Below are 18,374 nucleotides of genomic sequence, written 5' to 3' on the forward strand. Positions count from 1 at the left end.
TCGGCTGCTTAACCGACTGAGCCACCCAGGCGCCCCTTTTTTTTTTTTTATTTTTTTTTATTTTTTTATTTTTTTATTTTATTTTTTTTTTTAATTTCTTTCCTTGCACAATTATAAAATAGCACTCGCCATTTTGCTTTTCAAAATTAGCAACAAGTAGCTTGTTTAGAAGGCCGGGGATCAATTTCTCTCCAGCCAGTCATTGGCAGGAAGCATGTGGGTCACTGAAGCATGTGGGTGATATGCTGAACCACTAAGCTGGCAAATATTGAACTATTTTAAGTGCATCTATTTTCTAGCTCAGTAAATTTTCTTGTTGTATTAAATTCATTAAACCTGACACAGTCTAAATGCCACAGCGCATCCTGGAGAGCGCGTGAAGGTAACAGCACCAGCCATCAGAGACAGCCGAAGATAAAGATCGATATATTTTCTCTCAGTTTGTGTTTAATTGTTACTTTCATATTAAGCCTGAATTTTTTTTTTAAGGTTAGAAACTATCGTATGACTTGCAAAGTCCAGTTGAATCTGGTTACTTTCTGAAAATGTGAAGACAGGTTTCTTTGTCAGTCGATTGCCCTCCAAACCACAATCCTGGAGATGATGACACCTGAGACCTACAGGTCAGGATCATTTAATAACTTGAGAGACACAGAAAGAACCCTCCGTTATCCACAGTTCAGGGGAATTGAGTAGTTCGGCAATCTGCAAAAACATTGAACCAAGGTCGTGCTCGAAGATTGAAAATGAAGATTTGATATTAATTATTCTTTATTTGGAATTGAAATTCTCAAAAGAATCAAGGTTTTGGAACATGAACTATTATTTTGATTTGACATACTTTTTTGGGGGGGGAGGGTTATTTGTTATTCTTAAACATTATTTTTTATTTTTCTTTAACAAGGAGTAATCATGGCAATTCAGAAACCCCGTGAAAGGTGTACTGTACAGAGAATCTTCATTGCAACTTGCGTTGTAACTATCAAAATTACGAAATCGATTTTATACTCCATACGAAAAATTTTCCAGTAATTTCTCTCAGCAAAATAGAAAACAAAGTAATCTCTCACAGAGAACTGTGAAACCAGAAAGCCCAAGCACAGGTAGAGAATAAAGATCCAGGGGCTAAATTTGGTTCTTTAAAGCTTCTAGAACACACAGGGCAGAAGAGACACAGCCGTCGAAGTTGGACTGGGTGAACCCATCCCCTCCACACACAAGGAAAGGTTCCCGATGAAGAGTCAATTGGCCATGAGAGTTGGCAGGAGCGCTTATCACCTAAAAAAGTTAAAAACAACAACAACAGACAAAAGGATTGCGATTGACGTTCTCTGCCCCATTACGCTGTGACGTCAACACTCACCCAGGGAGGAGTTCTCTACCTGCAGAAATCACGCTCTATCTCAAGGAGCAACGGCGCACAAAACGAGGACCCCTAAACCCCTCCCCTCACTCAAGTATTTACACTGACCTTCTCAAATGTTGACATTTTCAGGTGGTTGATACACTTAACCCAATGTGTTGAACTTCAAAAATAGTAGGTCATGATATGCTCAATTAGTTGAAGGTACAGCATTTTTTTGATAAGGGGGGGGGAATGATATTTGTGAAATCATTTACCGATTATTGGGTCCCGGCTATGTGCTAGACAAGGTAAACAGAGCAGAGATTTAAGGACTGTATCCCGAAGGACTTTCCAGCCCAGCACGGTCTACTAGCACATAACAGTGTCTAAGGGCTAAGACAGGGTGAGTAAGAGGGTGGTACCTTGGGGTGGGAGGGTGCCCAACCCAGCACAGCCGGATAAAGAAACCTTCAAAGGGGAGGTGACGGGTCATTTCACTTGAGTTCTGCCGGATGCATAGGAGTTTACCAGTGTAGGAAACAGGCCTTTCCAAAGAGAATGAGTAGCATGTGCAAAGACCCCATAGTCCATGAGCAAGAGAGAACAATGTGTGTTTAGGAAACTGTGGGGTTGGTCACACTGTGTGTGTGTGTGTGTGTGTGTGTGTGTGTGTGTGTGTGGTAGGGCTAATCAGAGGAAGGGACACGGCTGAAAGGCAAGTTAGGAGGCATTTAGTGTTTCAAAATTAAAATGTATAAAACTTATAAACACAGGTCTATTAAAAATGTAGAACTGACTTACTAATAAGCCAAAAGGGAGAGAATTAGCTGAAGTCTGGGATTTATTTTATTTTATAGAACCAGGTTTATAACATTAGAAATGGTGAAAAGGGCATAGAGGTTATTTCCTGGAGAAAAAAATTATATATTCTCAGACTTGGGATGAGTGTTGCTAATAAGCTTTGAGAGCTGGGAGAGTGAGCCGGGTGGTGGGGGGTGAACACAGTCGTTTTGGACACTGAGATGATTTGGACCCTAAAGCACCCCAAGCCCCTAAAATGCAAATCACACAAACTTATTATAAAGGCACTCTCTGGGCGCCTGGCTGGCTCGGTTGGTAGAGGATGTGGCTCAATCTCGGGATTGTGAGTTCAAGCCCCACATCGGGGCTAGAGTTTACTCAAAAAAAAAAAAAAAAAAAAAATAAATAAATAAAATCTCTTCCCCTATAAAAAAAAAAGGCAATCTCATTTGGGGTTGCTTCCCGGCACAACTCCAGGGGATGCCATTCACACAGACGACAACGTGGCAGTTCTGGTCTCTTACACATTTTCACGGAAAGCAACAGACTAAGGCCCACGAAGATTTGCTATTTTAAAAATTACCAAAAACAAAAAAAAAATCAAGAAATATACCAAATACTATTTGGATTATGGGGCTGAGATTTGGTTCTAGATTGGTCAAGTTAGTACATGCTTTTACAATTTTTTAAAACCAGAAAAACTTTGCAGAGGTTTTTTTTTATTTACAGGCCATATTTTGCTTTAAAAAAGAGGTTGGGAGGGCGTCTGGGTGGCTCAGTCAGTTAAGCATCCGACTCTCGGTTTTGGCTCCCAGTTTGAGAGATCGAGCCCTGCACTGGGCTCTGCACTGACAGTGAGGAGCCCTCTTGGGGTTCTCTCTCTCCCCTTCTCTCTCTCTGCCCCCATCCCCCAAGATAAATAAATATACTTTAAAAAAAGGAAGTTAGGTACAACTATTCCTTTGTTGAATCCCTAAAGATATGGACGTTTAACGTCCCGTGTTGCGCATATTCGATATAAACTTTGAAGAGTGCCCTTCACTTTTCTAGAGGCCATCTGACAGGAGCAGCACCTTTCATACACGTAGATAATCTTTGTTTTAAATTATGCCGTAGTTTTAGCTTATTGTGTTCAATTGCGATTTCATTTTTTCCTTGCTTTACTGAGGTATAACTGACAAATAAAAATTGTATATATTTAAGGTGTACAACGTGATGTTTTGATATGTTTGTATACATTGTAAAATTGTTGTCATAATCAAGTTAACATATCAGCTCATATAGTTTCCATTTTCTCTTTCTTTTCTCCCTTCCTTCCTTCTTTCCTTCCTTTCTCTTTCTCTTTCTTTTCTTTTCCTTTTCTTTTTTTTCTTTCCTTTCCTTTTCCTTCCTTCCTTCCTTCCTTCCTTCCTTCCTTCCTTCCTTCCTTCCTTCCTTCCTTCTTTCCTCCCTCTCTTTCTTTTCTTTTCTTTTCTTTTCTTTTCTTTTCTTTCCTCTCTTCCTCTCTTCCTTCTTCCTTCCCGCCCCCCCCCCTTCCTTTTGGTGAATCACTTTATGATGTATCCTCTTGGTGAATTTCAAGTATACTATACAGCCTTGTTAACTACAGTTGTGTTGCTGTATGTTAGCTCCCCTGAATGGACTTGCTCTGTATAACTGAAACTTCGTACTTTGGACCAGCATCCCATTTTCTCTCCCACGGCTCCTAGCATTCACTGCTCTGCTCTCTGTTTCTATGGGTTTGACTATTTTAGATTCCGTATATGAGTGAGATCATGCATTGTTTGTCTCTCCATAGCTGAGAATCTTGAAATCAGCTGAAACGATCGTTGAGAGGCTCAAAGAGACAGCACAGAGGACAGACACTGAAGAACAGACCTGGGTGTTCAACCAGAACCTATAAACTCCTACTTTAGACAGAATTTAAACAGGTTGGATTATTTGATTTGTCGGTGAAATACTAAGGGAAGAACAAAGCCTTTAGGTTCTTATATATATTAATGACTTCAGAATGCGGTAACAAATAGTTTGAAAGCAAGGGAGGCTATAGGAACACTCAAAAGCCAGATGAGGCTGGGAAGAAGCTTGGCAGTCTGGTGCCATCGAGTAGAGGGGCAAAGAATTTTTTGACTCTTAATAGGCCCTGAGGGTGCCTGCTATGTTTTACTGCATTCACTAATGCTCATGATGATGCCCCAGTATCCAAGAACCAGTCCTAATATGCATAAGATATTACTTGTGAGCATTTCTCGAATGTTCACCACAGGCCAAATGCTTTACGTGTGCACCCGTTTCATGAACACAGCAACCCTGCAGGGTGGTTACGACTATTCTCATTTTATAGAGGAGAACACTGAGGCTCGGGAAGATTGTCACCTGCCCCAGGACAGAGAGCTAGGAGGTGAGGAAAAAGAGACTCGGATAGAGCAAGCAGACTCTGGAACTCATCTTTTTAACACTTCCAGAAACATTTCCACGAAGACGCGATTTAAATGAAACAAACACAAATGTGTGAGAGTCACTGACAGTTTTACGCATCTGGAAAACTCACATAAATGGGACAACTCATCCATATACATGTGTACGTATGCACACGTGTGTAATACAAAGGAATGCATGCACGTATGTATGTATAATTTTTAAAACAAAGCAAAAATTTGACAGCCTCTTAGCTTAATGCACCTAGAAAATTCACATAAATGGGATAGCCTCTTCATATGTATTCATATATACATACGTGTGTGTGTCTATGTATAATGGAATTCTATTTGACGAGTGGCATTTTGAGTGGCAAATGCCAGATGGCAGGTCACGTGGCTGGAAGACCCGGCCACCCATGAGCCAGTCTGCAGTTTGGAGGAAATCAGTCTCCCTTGCGTTGAGGTGCGACCGTCCATTTTGCAATCACCCAACGAGGAAAGTATGGAAACACGAAGCGTGTGCTCGCAAGTTCTTTCCCCTGAGTGATGTAGATGGCCCCTCGCTGGAGGGGCACGCAGTGGCCAAAGCCACAGGCTGTCACTGCGCTTCCAGCCACAGTGAGGAACCACAGCTCGATGGCTATGTTTTGGACGGGTGGCAGGGCTGAACTGCCCCCTTGGAAATCCAGGTTGTGTCTGGAGGGTCAGGGAGGGTCAGAAAAAAGTCCTGCTGTATCAGCTGACGCTCTGGGTCGCTAACGCAACGCTTCTATATGCTTCGGTGATGACTGGACCAGACATATAAATTCGAAGCAGAAAAAGGAGTTTTATTTCTAAGCTGTTTTAGCCCCTGTGAATGTGTTTTACACCTCTCTCCACCTGCAGCACAAAATGGAAACTCGTTGGTTCCCCGTGGAAGTCCTTCCATGACCATGTCTTCCCTCCATTCAAGCCTCCTCTCTTGTCTTGCCTCTCACCTTCGCCATGTGTCCTGTCTACATTCGCTCTGACCTTCTGCAGAAACGCCCTTCCTTGCCATGTTTCTGTGACTTTGAACGAGCCATCCCACGCAGTGACGTTGCAGTTCCTTTCTTCCCTGCCAAGAAAGTTGCTCATCCCTCAAGAACTAACACAAATGTCGCCTGCTCTGAGGTCTTCGTGCCCTGAGAGGCAGGCTAAGTATCTTTTCAGGGTGTTGTTTTTATCTATGATGTTACTTGTTAGTTTGCACTGTAATTACGTCCGGTCTTGTCTCTCTTCTAGATTGCGCGCTTCTAAGAGCAGGGCTTGGGATGCACTAATCCTTGTATCCAAGTCTGGGAACGGTGCCTAGCCCCTATTAAGTGTGCAATAAATGTTTATTGAGTTTTAAAAAAAGACAATATTGTACACACAGTTGATCAAATGAAGGTCTTCGCAGGGAACCATCTACACAAAAAGTGTTATTTAGAGGCTCCCACAGGGCTGGGAGCAGCTCAAATGGAAGAGATACTGTATTTAGAATGTTCTCAATAATGACGAATGAAGGGCTGTCCTCTCCTCGTGTCTCGGGCTGTGAGCTGCTTTATGTGAACATCTTGTGTGTCATGTATTAAGTGGAATCACACAAAGCTGCTGATTCTGTAGGTCAGGAATGCTAAATGTTGTCCGTTTTTATACAGTTTAACCTGTTTCTTCGTACCATGCTTATTAGCTATAATGATATACACAAAAAGTGTTTACATTAAAGATGAAAAGATAGGCACAGACAAGAAGGCTAACGGCGACTTCAAAATGGCGATTACTGGGGCATGTGGGGGGTCAGTTGGTTAAGCATCTGACTTCGGCTCAGGTCATGATTTCATGGTTCACGGGTTCGAGCCCCGTGTCGGGCTCTATGCTGGCAGCTCAGAGCCTGGAGCCTGCTTTGGGTTCTGTGTCTCCCTTTCTCTTTGCCACTCTCCTGATCACGCTCTGTCTCTCTCTCTGTTTCCCCAAAATAAATAAACATAAAGAAAAATTCAAAATGGCGATTAGCAGCAACAAAGCAAAGGTGATAATTAGCAAAAAAAAAAATAAAAAATTCCAGTACACACATGACTATGCACATTCTTCCTTCCACACCTAAGCTGACAGCAAAAGACTGTCCTTGGGCTGTCAGACATCTACCCAAACAGAACGATCTTGCTGTTTGGCCGAGAGCATGGCTGTATTTTAAGTTGATTCATTCTAGTGGACTGTCCAGCCCAAGATTTGGTTGCTTAAAACCCACCTTTCTGAAATACGGCACTAAGTGATATCCATGCGGAGCTGGGCAAGAACTGAGGTCTCACAGAGTCTAATCTTAGGTGTGCAACCAACCTGATAAGAAAACGAGGACAACGTTTAAACAATCAGGCTCTTAACACTGCATTTCCTCACTTGTCACGAATGCAAATTATACCGCCTTTCATTGAATCTAAGGCACCGTCGATTGGATGAGGCACCAATATTTTACGTACCAGTGAAACGGAAAATGGTGGCAACATGACACCAAGCTTTACACCTACTAGAAAGGCTCTTTTAGACTTATCTACAAGTAGATCTTATGCCGAGATAGAAAGGAAGTAAGAGGGGAACACAGGCTCGGCCCTTCCAAAAACGTCTTCACATATAGAGTGTGACCCCTCTGCTCTTTAACTCAAGAGTTGTCCACATCCACGGTCTTCCCCACATCGTCCGCCCCCTGCGCCTCCTAGAGCGTGGGTGACGGGTGACGTGACATTTCTTACATGGGTGACCCACCGAATTGTTCATGCTCGCATTTTCTTTTTTTAAGTAAAGTGTTTTATTTATTTATTTTTTAATTTGTTATTTTTTTTTTAACGTTTATTTATTTTTGAGACAGAGAGAGACAGAGCATGAACGGGGGAGGGGCAGAGAGAGAGGGAGACACAGAATCCGAAACAGGCTCCAGGCTCTGAGTGGTCAGCACAGAGCCCGACACGGGGCTCGAACTCACGGACCGCAAGATCGTGACCTGAGCTGAAGTCGGACGCTTAACCAACTGAGCCACCCAGGCGCCCCCATGCTCGAATTTTCTGGGAGCCACTGATACCTGTCTCGCAAGTTCTGAACCATGCACTTTCTCTTCGGTGGGAAGGAGAGGTCTTCCGAGGGTGAGAGCCACCACGACTTGTATGCTTTTCTCAAATGGTCCTCAGGTAACCTGCTCGTTAAAATATCAAGGGGCTGCCATGGAGGGAGGTCCCACGTTACACCACCCGAAATCGCCAAGTTCGTGTGAAAACAACCTCCTGATGTGTCCTGATGCATACCGACTTGGTGGCATCTCACAATGGGTGAAATAATGGCAAATACAAAATGGGGGAAGGGGAGAAGTTTGGTGAGTACTTAATGGGAGTAAATGCCTGGCAAGTCTAACGATAATGAAAAGCAGGATTCTTTAAGCAGGTCCTTTCCTGGTAACGGCGTCTCGGGGTCCAGACACTGGGGTCTTCAGCATTGCTGGTTTCGAGCAATGCCAAACCCCAAGAAAAGGCGCAGGCTCAAGTGAAACTGACAGAGACAGGCCGGTGAGCAGAGAATCGACTTGCTCCTTCGCACAGGTAAATGGACCGATTCCAGGACCGGGCGGGCAAATCTCCTCAACCGTGTCCTAGATGATCGTCGTGACCCCGCGAGCCAACTTCTGGCAGCCATCACTAATTGATTGTGGCGTTCTCTCCCGCTGAGCCCAGAAGTGGCCACAGCATCCTTCCCACCTCATTGCTTCAGGCAGCCACAACCAGTCCGTCGGAGTTGGCACTGGAGGGGGAATCCTGTAAACCCATCCTGGGTTAGAAGACTGCAAACACGGAATTAGACATAAGTGAATTAAATATTCTTCGCTGTTTTTTTTGTTTTGTTTTGTTTTCTCTTTTCTCGTTAAGCCAGGATAGTCTGATGCATCGCCTTTGTCTAAACCAGACATGTTTCAACGCCAAGAATTAGGAGCACATCAGGAGCTATTTCCTCTGGACGATGCCAGGGGCCCAATTCTAATTTTTTCTAATAATCTTCTAATCATCATCTACAGCCCTTGGTTCTTAACCTCCCTCCACACCGTCATCCCTCCACGGGTCGCACCGGGGCTTTGACTGCCGGGTGAAGATACAAGGCACACATTTTGGCTACAGCTGCATGCTGCAAATCTGAGCATCACAAGTATCAGGGCTTTGGGAAAAGCAGAGTTGGAACAGATCTTCCAAAACTGCGAGAACCCTGACCCAAGCACTCACAAAAACAATACCCATCCTAGTAAAGTGACGAGCACAAGGAGTGTTCTCCTAGCCTCGGCTTCTGGTGATACCTTTGCAGCCTGAACTCTGCTTCCTCCTCCAAGATGTGGGTCCCGGGGAGAGTTACTCCAAAAAGAGACCATTTCGATCTAAATTTATTTATTTATTTTTATTTAAAAAAAAATTTTTTTTTTCAACGTTTATTTATTTTGGGGACAGAGAGAGACAGAACATGAACGGGGGAGGGGCAGAGAGAGAGAGGGAGACACGGAATCGGAAACAGGCTCCAGGCTCTGAGCCATCAGCCCAGAGCCTGACCCGGGGCTCGAACTCACGGACCGCGAGATCGTGACCTGGCTGAAGTCGGACGCTTAACCAACTGCGCCACCCAGGCGCCCCTCGATCTAAATTTAAAATATCAAGGAGGGAGCCTTCATCAAGGCATCATCTCACTAAAGGGGAGACATCTTTGTGAATTCTTCATTAGCACTTAACAATTTCCCCAGAGAGTTGACCGTGGCAGGAACCCCAACAGTTGTCAAGGCCACTGTGACAACCACCGTTTGCCCTAAAGAAAGGCACCTCCGGAGATTTTTCAAGTTTTTTTTTCTTAGATTTTCCTATTTGCCAAAGCTTCGTCTCCGCTTGTGAGAAAACTTACCCCGGTCACTTGAAAACATAAACACGTACGACACCAATACGATCCCCCTATGACCCTAATTTCCTATTTCTCAATTGCATTTGAAATAATTCACATTAAAAAAAAAAACCCAGGTGCTACAAAAGACTGAGCAATTTTATGACTCTCTTGTGTTACATTACGTTCCAGAGGGTCACGTTCATTGGACGTGGGACGCCTGGGTCTGGACAAATGGAGATGTCTGAGGCATCACTTGCACTTTCGATAGCCACACTGAATATTTAAATTGATTTCTATCAATTTCAGTGTCTGAGGGTGTCTCTTTCCTCCGATTGTCCCCGGAGTCCAGGGAAACCTGATTGTCTCCTGGATGCACACTAACTTGGTTGGGGCAAACTCTGAGTGAACATCTCCTTTTGCGGGCATTTCCCCAGACCATTGTGTGTGGGGGGTACTGACCACACTGGCAATAAGATCGGCAAGGAAGGCTGAGATGCAGTGGGGCTGATTCATACATTTCCTCACTTCCTCTCCTCGGCCGCCAGCGTAAACCTGAACCCATGCCATGGTACATAAACAGCAGAAATGGAATATTTGGTTAACTTATTCTTTTATAGCCCCGATGCAAAGCTCAAAGGTAGCGGTTCCCAAAAGTCAATCTATGGCAAGAAGAGAAAAAATAAGGAGAATTACGAGCTTTTTCACGGAGCCGAATGTATTCTATTTATAAATCGGGTATGAGGTTACATCTTTACTATTTTTTTTTTCTTTTGGTTTTCCCTTCCATTAAATTCTGGAGGCTGTGTTTGTGCTTCTCAAATTCTTAAGGGCAGAACGCAAAGATAGCAATATTATGCTGGTTCCCAAGACATTTAGAGGGATTTTACCGGTCCATGAAATAAAAACGCTTGGACGGTTTTGCATAAAGCCGGGGTGCGCGAGGGGGAAGGGCAGAGGGGAGGCTTTGGAAAACCACCAGGAATCTCAGGTAACACTGCATAACCTTTGGTTTGGACTTGGTGAGTGGATGAGCAATTTTTAAAAAAATGGAATAAAATCTCATGTACGACTCATTTCCCAGAAACTTGCGAAGCCCCTCCTGCAGCCAAATATTAATCTAAACAGAACTAGAATCTAGGGTAACACGTTCTTCCTCTGTTCACCTGTGGCTGAACACTCGGGTAGTAAACACAGGGCTGCAGAGAAAAATAGGGATGGGGAAAGACTTAATCAAACGTAGAATAAATGTCTGCCTTCACACTCTATGACCCTAGAGAGAAAATGTTGTTTGTGTTGATTCTATGTATACATCTCCCCATTCCCACCATATTCTCAAGGCACTGATTTTAAGCATCTATCATATGACTGTTTACAAAAAACAGGGAGAAATGTAAACAGATGAAGAGAGACGAGGGACTGTGCTGATGTTAGTGGAAACGTCTGTTTACATATTTATAAATGAGGATCCAGCCCGGGGCCTCAGAGCAGGATGAGACCTCATTGTTGGGTCAGTTGTGAAAAATATTATCAACCCCTGAGCACTGGTTTTTTCTTGAGTAAAAAAAATGTGTTTCATTGGCTAAATTAAAAATGTAATGTTTCTATGCTTTTATTTTATAAAAGTCCCTTTGGGGACTAATGGAAATACAATAAAATGTTGCTGATTTCCTCCACACTTAACTCACCAAAATGCAGTTTGGTAAGAGATATTTGTTACTGAAAAGCCTTGTGTGTCCTCAGAAATCGCGAGCTCCCAAGGTTGTTTTATTCATTTTTGTATTCCCAGCATCTCTGACCCCACTGAACGTGGCTGCTGTTGAATAAATGTTTGCTCAAAGGACGTGTGCATGTGGGCCAACAAAAAAACTAATTAGAACTTACGAAGGTTTTAAAATCTCAGAATTCAAAAGGTCTTTAAACATGGAGGAACTTTTTTTCTCTCTGTCTATGAAAATAATTTCCTTTGGTTTTTCAGTCTCTAAATTTTCCTTTACCTTCTGAGTTATCATGCTATTTACTTCCTTCTCTTCTATAACACTTAACACCTGCCAGTTGTCATTTAGTTCTTTAGCACTTGAACTGTCCAGGAGACAGCCCTTCGGGCCCCAGACTCCTTGTTCTGATGGCCCGAAAGCGGAATTCTCTGCCTCTGTCTGGCTCGCCTTTTGTAGGTACCAGGCAAAGTCACCAAGAATATCTGAATCAGCCTGAACTTCAAAGAGCGAACGAAGATAGCTTCCCACCCAGACAATTCAGCCTCACCTTATAAAATGCTACTTACTGTTAACGACACCCTGGGAAGCGTGTAAGATATCACTAGATGAGCGTGTACGTATGAATATGCATATGTGTGTGATAGGATCTACAGATGTTTGTCTTTACTTTTTTTAATGTTTATTTATTTTGACAGAGAAAGAGAGAGAGAGAGAGAGAGAGAGAGAGAGCATGAGCAGGCGAGAGGGAAGAGGGTGACAGAGAATCTTAAGCAGGATCCACATCAGCGAGGAGCCCAACGCGGGGCTCGATCCCACAACCTGAGCCAAAGAGTTGGACGCTTAACCAGCTGAGCCACTCAGGTACCCCTGCCTTTATTTTTAAAAATGGAGACCCTAGTGACATGGTCCATGGTATTTCCAGTTTAATGTCAAAGCTGCGGTGAGCCTGTGCAGACACAGTTACTAAATAATCCTTTATATAATTTTCTTTCCTGGGACACAGTGAATATATTCTAGAAAGCTATAGGTGTCAGGGAGAAAAGAAACCAATTTTTCTGGGTGACCTGGCCAATCTATGTCTATATTAAAAAAAAAATTCTCTCATAGAACAGTCAACTCTCTGTGCTCAGATTTTTGTGGTGCAGCCAGAAATCATACACATATGGAATATATTTGCTGTATTATTAAGAAAAGTGATGATATGGGTTATTTCTTAACCATACGTTGCATATTATTGAAGATAAGTGATACTGAGAACTGGGATAATCATGATAAATTGGAGTGCCGATTATCCCGCTTAGTCTATTTTTAGATATATTTCCTTAAAAAAGATTGCACTCCTTTTGGCCACTTATTTTTGAGGCTCTCAGTCCTATATTATCTTAGTTACAGTACTTAATATTCGTAAAGAGCTTTATCAACACACGGGTGCTTTCCCGCAGAGATGGTACATTTCTAATTGGTTCTTACGTGTTATGATCATTATCTCATCTTGCTCCTGTTCTATTCGTCTCTCCGGTGTTCTATTATCTTTAATGGTGATTTCATAAGCCCGTTTCTTTGTCGTGCTTTAGGGGAAAGTTTGCTTGTGTTGTGGGCTCCTGGCTGCGGGGCTGTGTATCTGGTACCACAGAGAGCCGCTGTAAAATGACTATTGGTTGGAATACCCTATATGGGAAGAAAGCGATGTGGTTTGGCCAATTCTCAGTGGAGCTTTTCACTTTATTGGTATTTGTCTATTCTATTTTAATAAACCATGGGGTAGATGCAGGCAGAAAGTGCCACAAATCAATTATATGATCCACGCGGCAGCTTTAGTGGGGGCTTCAACTGCGAAGGACGCACTTTGCTGAAATTGTATATTCAATTCCTGAAGTCCACATTAAATCCGTTTAGATCTATTCTACCTTTCAAAGTCCAGGAATCGCCGCAGCGGTCTGTTGCGATGAGGAGTTGTTCACAAGTACACAATAAAGAATGAGATACTGTTTTCTCTAGTGCTGTTGCAGTAATAACAGACGAAACAGCAGTCGCATTACAGTCCCCTTTAGAGTTTTTAATTTAATAGAAAATTGTCCTGCCCTTCAGCAAGTTTTTGTACATGCATGCATTAACTCTTCAAGCATGTGTCGTGCTCCTAGCAGTTACCGAGCCTGCGGAGGGGGCTGAGGGCACAGACACCACTTCCTAGCCATGAGGTGACCTACCAGATGGGGATCCTTTTGGTTTTGCCTAAATATAAATGTTGCACCACAGTGTCTCAAAGGATCCGATTGCTTGGGATCGATCCTAGGATGCAGAGGGCCAAACATGCTTTCGATTTGTGCGTCTGGACATAAATTTAAAATCATCCTTCCTACTCAAGTGAGCCTAATCACTGCTTCTCCCCCATTTAACAGCTGTTCAATTCCCCACCAGTTCAATCCTTGTCCCTTCTCCCACTCCATTTCCCGTCCTCTTCCTGAGGACCCAGAAGAATGGCCATTATTTCTTTCTGATCCTCACTCGTGCTGAACGGCCCCAACAGCTTTTTGTTTTCGCTGTGAGAATTTTGGCCAAAAGATTGCCGCCATTTTGATCTTCGGATCCAGAAACAACCTCCTTTCTACTGTTAATACTGTGAAATTAAAAGAATCAACACTTGTGCTCCTCAGAGAGACAATAATGGAGGATAAAAAAACAAGGGGTTTTAAAAACCAGCTTAATTGGGTGTGATTTATATGCAGTGAAATTCACGCTTTTTATGCTCACTGTTCTATAAGTTTCAACAGTATACACAGTCGTGTTAACTACCACAAATATAATATAAAGAACATTTCTGTCACTCGCCCCCCCCGCCCCCCACATTTCCCTTGTGCCCCTTTGTAGTTCATTCCCTTCTCCCAATCATAGCCCCTGGCAACCATTGATCAGTTTTCTGTCCCTACAATTTTGCCTATTCCAGGAAGCCATACAGGTAGAATGATACAATAGACAGCCTTTGAGCATGGCTTCTTTTGCTAAGATAATGCTTCTGAGATTCACTCATGCTATTGTAGATAGTAGTAGCTTGCTTCATTTTATTACTGAGTATTTTTTCATTTACGGATGTGCAACCTTTTGCCCATTCACCAGGTGGTTAATACTTGGGTTATTTCCAGGGTTTTTTGTGGGTTTTTTGGCAATTATTAATAAAGCTGCTATGAGCATTTGCAAATAAGTTTTTATGTGGATGCATGCCTTCATTTCTCTTGGATAAATCCTGAAGGGTGGGGCCCTTGGGTCAGATGGTAAGTGTATATTTAACTTTGTAGGAAACTGTGAAACTCTTTTCCAAAGGGGTTGGGGCCATTCCACATTCCCGCAGTGACATGTGAGGATTCCATTGACATCCTTGCCAGTGCCCGGTACCTTCAGAGTTTCTGATTTGAGCCACTCTACTAGGTGTTCCATGGCATCTCATGGGGGTTTTAATTTACATTTCCCTGATGACCGATGATGTTCAGCATTTTTTTACCATCCAATCTCTTCTTTTTTGTGGACATCCATAATAGCCACTGGCAAACACTTATCTGCTTTCTGTCTCTATGGGTTTGCCTATTCGAGACATTTCATATAAATGGAATCATTCAAGATGTAGCCTTTGTGTCTGCTGGTTTCTTTCACTTAGCATGATGGTTTCAACATTCATCCATGTTGTAGCATCTATCAGTGTCTCATTGCCTTTTTTTGTCCTTCAAATGTTTAATATGTATATTTCTGTATAATTTCCCATAGGTCTTCTTCTTAGAAATATGTTGAAGACGTATTTCCCACCTAACAAGTGATTTTTTTCAATTGAGGTATATTCATTGCTTTTCATGGCTGAATAATAGTCCATCTTACGGACATGCCATATTTTGTTTATTCATTCATGTCCGTGATGGATATCCGTGCCGTCTCCATCTTTAGTTACCGTGAACAGTGCTATAAGTTGTTTGTGTATACGGTTTTGTTTGAACACACGTTTTCAATTCTTTTGGGTATACGGGAGGAAAATAGTTTGGTCATATTGCAATTCTACGTACGATTTATTGAGGGACTGCCAAACCGTGTTCTAGTGTCCAAACCATTTTATATTCTAGCCAGGAAGGCAGGAGCATTCCAGTTTATCCACATCCTTACCAGCATTTGTTCTTTTCCTTTTTCTTTCCTTTTTTTCAAATTACAGTCATCCTAGTGGGTGGGAATGGTATCTCATTACAGTTTTAACATGCATTTCCCTAATGACTAAGGACACTGGGCATCTTTTCACGGGCTGGCTGACCATTTGTATCTCTTCTTTGGAGAAATGTCTACTCAAGTCCTTGACCCATTTTAAAATTGATTGCTTGATGGTTTGCAGTTGAGTTTTTATAAGAGTTCTTTATGCATTCTGGATTGTAGACCCTTATCATATAAATGATTCACAAATATTTTCTCCCATTCTGTGGGTTATCTTTTTGCTTTCTTGATAATTCTTGGATGCACACAAGTTGTGACATTTTGATGAAGTCCATGTTATTTACTTTTTCTCTTGCTTATGCTTTTGATGTTATGTCTAAGAAACCATTGCCAAGGGTGAATATTTACCCTTACGTTTTCTTCTAAGATTTTTATGGTTTTAGCTTGTACAGTTAGGTTTTCAATCCACTTGGGTGAATTTTTGCGTGCGGTGTGAGTTCAGGGTCCAGCTTCGTTCTTTTGTATGTGGCTATCCAGTTGTCCCACCACAGTGTAGACTGTTGTTTTCCATTGAATGTTTTTGGAAACTTATCAGAAATCAATTGATCATAGGTGTGCATTCATTTCCAGAGTCGTGGTTCTATTCCATTAATCTATATGTCTGTTCTTATGCCATTACCACATTGTTTGGATTAGGGTAGCTTCGTAGTAAGTTTGGGAATCAGAAGGTACGAGTCTTCTAGCTTTCTTTTTTTGAGATTGTTTTGGCTATTTGGGGTCACTTGCAACTCCATACAAATTTTGGGGTATTTCTGAAAAAGCCAGTGGGAGTTTGATAGCAATTACAATAAATCTGCCGATCACTTTGGGCAATATTGCCATCTTAAAAATATTAAGTCTCCTGGGGCACCTGGCTGGCTCAATTGATACAGCAAGCGACCCTTGATCTTGAGATCATGAGTTTCAGCCCCACGAGGGACATAGAGTTTACTTAAAAAAATAAGTAAGTCTCCCAATCTATGAACACACAGTGTATTTTCCTATATTTAAGTCTTTAATTTCTTTCAGCAATGCTTTATAGTTTTCATTGTAGAACTCTTACATGTCCATGGCTATATTTCTATCTCTTCTTTAGTGAAGTGCTCTTTCAAATCTTTTGTCCATTTTTAAATAACTGGGTCATTTGTTTTCTTATTACTGATTTGTGACAGTTCTTCATATATTCTGGATACTAGTCTTTTATCACATGTATGTTTTTTCTCCAAGTCTGTGTCTTGTCACTTCATTTTCGTAACAGTGTCTTTCAAAGACACTGTTTTAAATTTTCATCAAGCCCAATTTATCAATTTATTATTTTATGGTTTCTGCTTTTTGTGTCTCATTGAAGAAATGCTTGCCAAAACCAAGATCATAAAGATTTCCTCCTATGTTTTCATCTAGAAGTTTTATAGTTTAAGGTTTTATGGTCTATGATCCATGTTTAGTTCCTTTCTGTACACAGTGCGAGTCACGGGTTTTCGAATCTAAAATGAGATGTTCCAGTTTCTATTTTTCGACTTCTTAGTGGCATCACGTTAGGCAAAACCATGCGCCACGAGCCTCAGTTTCTTCATTTAAAGCAAAGAGAGTAATATTTACTTCCTGATCTGTCAGAATTGTCATGAGGATCAAATGAAAAGAAGTATAAAAGTGTTGTCTAAAACCAGAGCAAAAATGTTAGCTATTATTTGTAGCTGACGGCAGTGAAAGAACGATGACAGAAGAATGTGTCATAATTGGGGGAAAGCCAGAGCTCAAGCAATTACTGGCAGTCGAGGGAGGTGTCTGAATGCCTGTGTTTGAATCCCAGTTTGGCCACTTCCCAGGGGAAGAGCCTCACACGAGGGACTGAGCCTCTATTTCCCCACGTCGTCTGTGCAATGGAGAAGCAGACCCTCCACAGGGTGGATGGAGACTGAGCGAGTTAAGCACAAAGCGCGATGAGCTACACAGAGTGGGGTAGGGGATGAATAAACGACTTTTTTGAGACACACACAGAGAGAACGAATATATATAGAATATATAATGAATACACACACACACACACCACACATAGTGTAATAAAATGATGATGTGCACTGTCATGTTTCTAAAAATGCTATAAAAGATGATGGCAAAGACCAAGGTACAAACAAAGAGTGCACCTTTCACTCTCCTGCCTCTGGGAAAGTGCATGTCTTGCTAGAATATCATGCTAACGTCATTCCCTTTGCCTGTTTGACTTCATTTTGTAGGAGTCAGCTCAAGACACATCTTCTCTTAGGAAACTACGAATTACCACTCTCACCTCAAACCGCTCTGCATTCAAGACAATATTATACACACCTTTCTTTCAGCAAATTGTGCTATATCACGGTTATCTGCTTCTTGGTCGGTTTTCCTGATTATATAGGAAGCTCCTTGAAGGAAGGGAGCTGTCTTTGAGTCTTCAGAAAGCTGTATGATGTCTGATTTAGAGTGGGAGCTCAATATATGTGTGTGAAATGGAAACATGAATGTACATCATTAATTTCTTTAAAAAATTTTTTTTTAATTTTTTTTTAATGTTTTTTTTATTTTTGACAGAGAGGGAGAGAGAGACAGAGCATGAGCGGGGGAGGGGCAGAGAGAGAGGGAGACACAGAATCCGAAGCGGGCTCCAGGCTCTGAGCCGTCAGGCCAGAGCCCGACGCGGGGCTCGAACTCGTGAACCACGAGATCGTGACCTGAGCTGAAGTCGGACGCTCAACCGACTGAGCCACCCAGGCGCCCCTAAAAAATTTTTTTTAATGTTTTTATTTATTTTTGAGACAGAGAGAGACAGAGCATGAGCAGGGGTGGGGCAGAGAGAGAGGGAGACACAGAACCTGAAGCAGGCTCCAGGCTCTGAGCTGTCAGCACAGAGCCCAATGCGGGGCCTGAACTCACAGACTTGAGATCACGACCTGAGCTGAAGTCAGACGCTTAACCAACTGAGCCACCCAGGCACCCCAA

At 42.3% G+C, this 18,374-nt stretch overlaps 1 protein-coding gene across 11 annotated transcripts in view; it reads right to left on the bottom strand.

The window, feature by feature from the left end:
- Positions 1-18,374, bottom strand: part of RNLS (renalase, FAD dependent amine oxidase) — a 367,960-nt gene that overhangs the window by 102,906 nt on the left and 246,680 nt on the right. For 3 of the 11 annotated variants that reach the window (XM_023240333.2, XM_045039892.1, XM_045039887.1), the window contains one exon: positions 741-1,278. The exons of 6 other annotated variants lie outside the window; for them this stretch is intronic. In XM_023240333.2, the coding sequence (XP_023096101.1) occupies positions 1,126-1,278 (153 nt within the window). In that variant the 3' untranslated portion in view covers positions 741-1,125. Of the gene's footprint in view, positions 1-740; positions 1,279-7,564; positions 8,393-18,374 lie in introns of those variants that run through there. 2 more of the 11 variants (XR_006586842.1, XM_045039885.1) reach the window with 2 other exon arrangements.

This window comes from Felis catus, chromosome D2, assembly GCF_018350175.1.
Source record: "Felis catus isolate Fca126 chromosome D2, F.catus_Fca126_mat1.0, whole genome shotgun sequence".
Lineage (NCBI taxonomy): Eukaryota > Metazoa > Chordata > Mammalia > Carnivora > Felidae > Felis > Felis catus.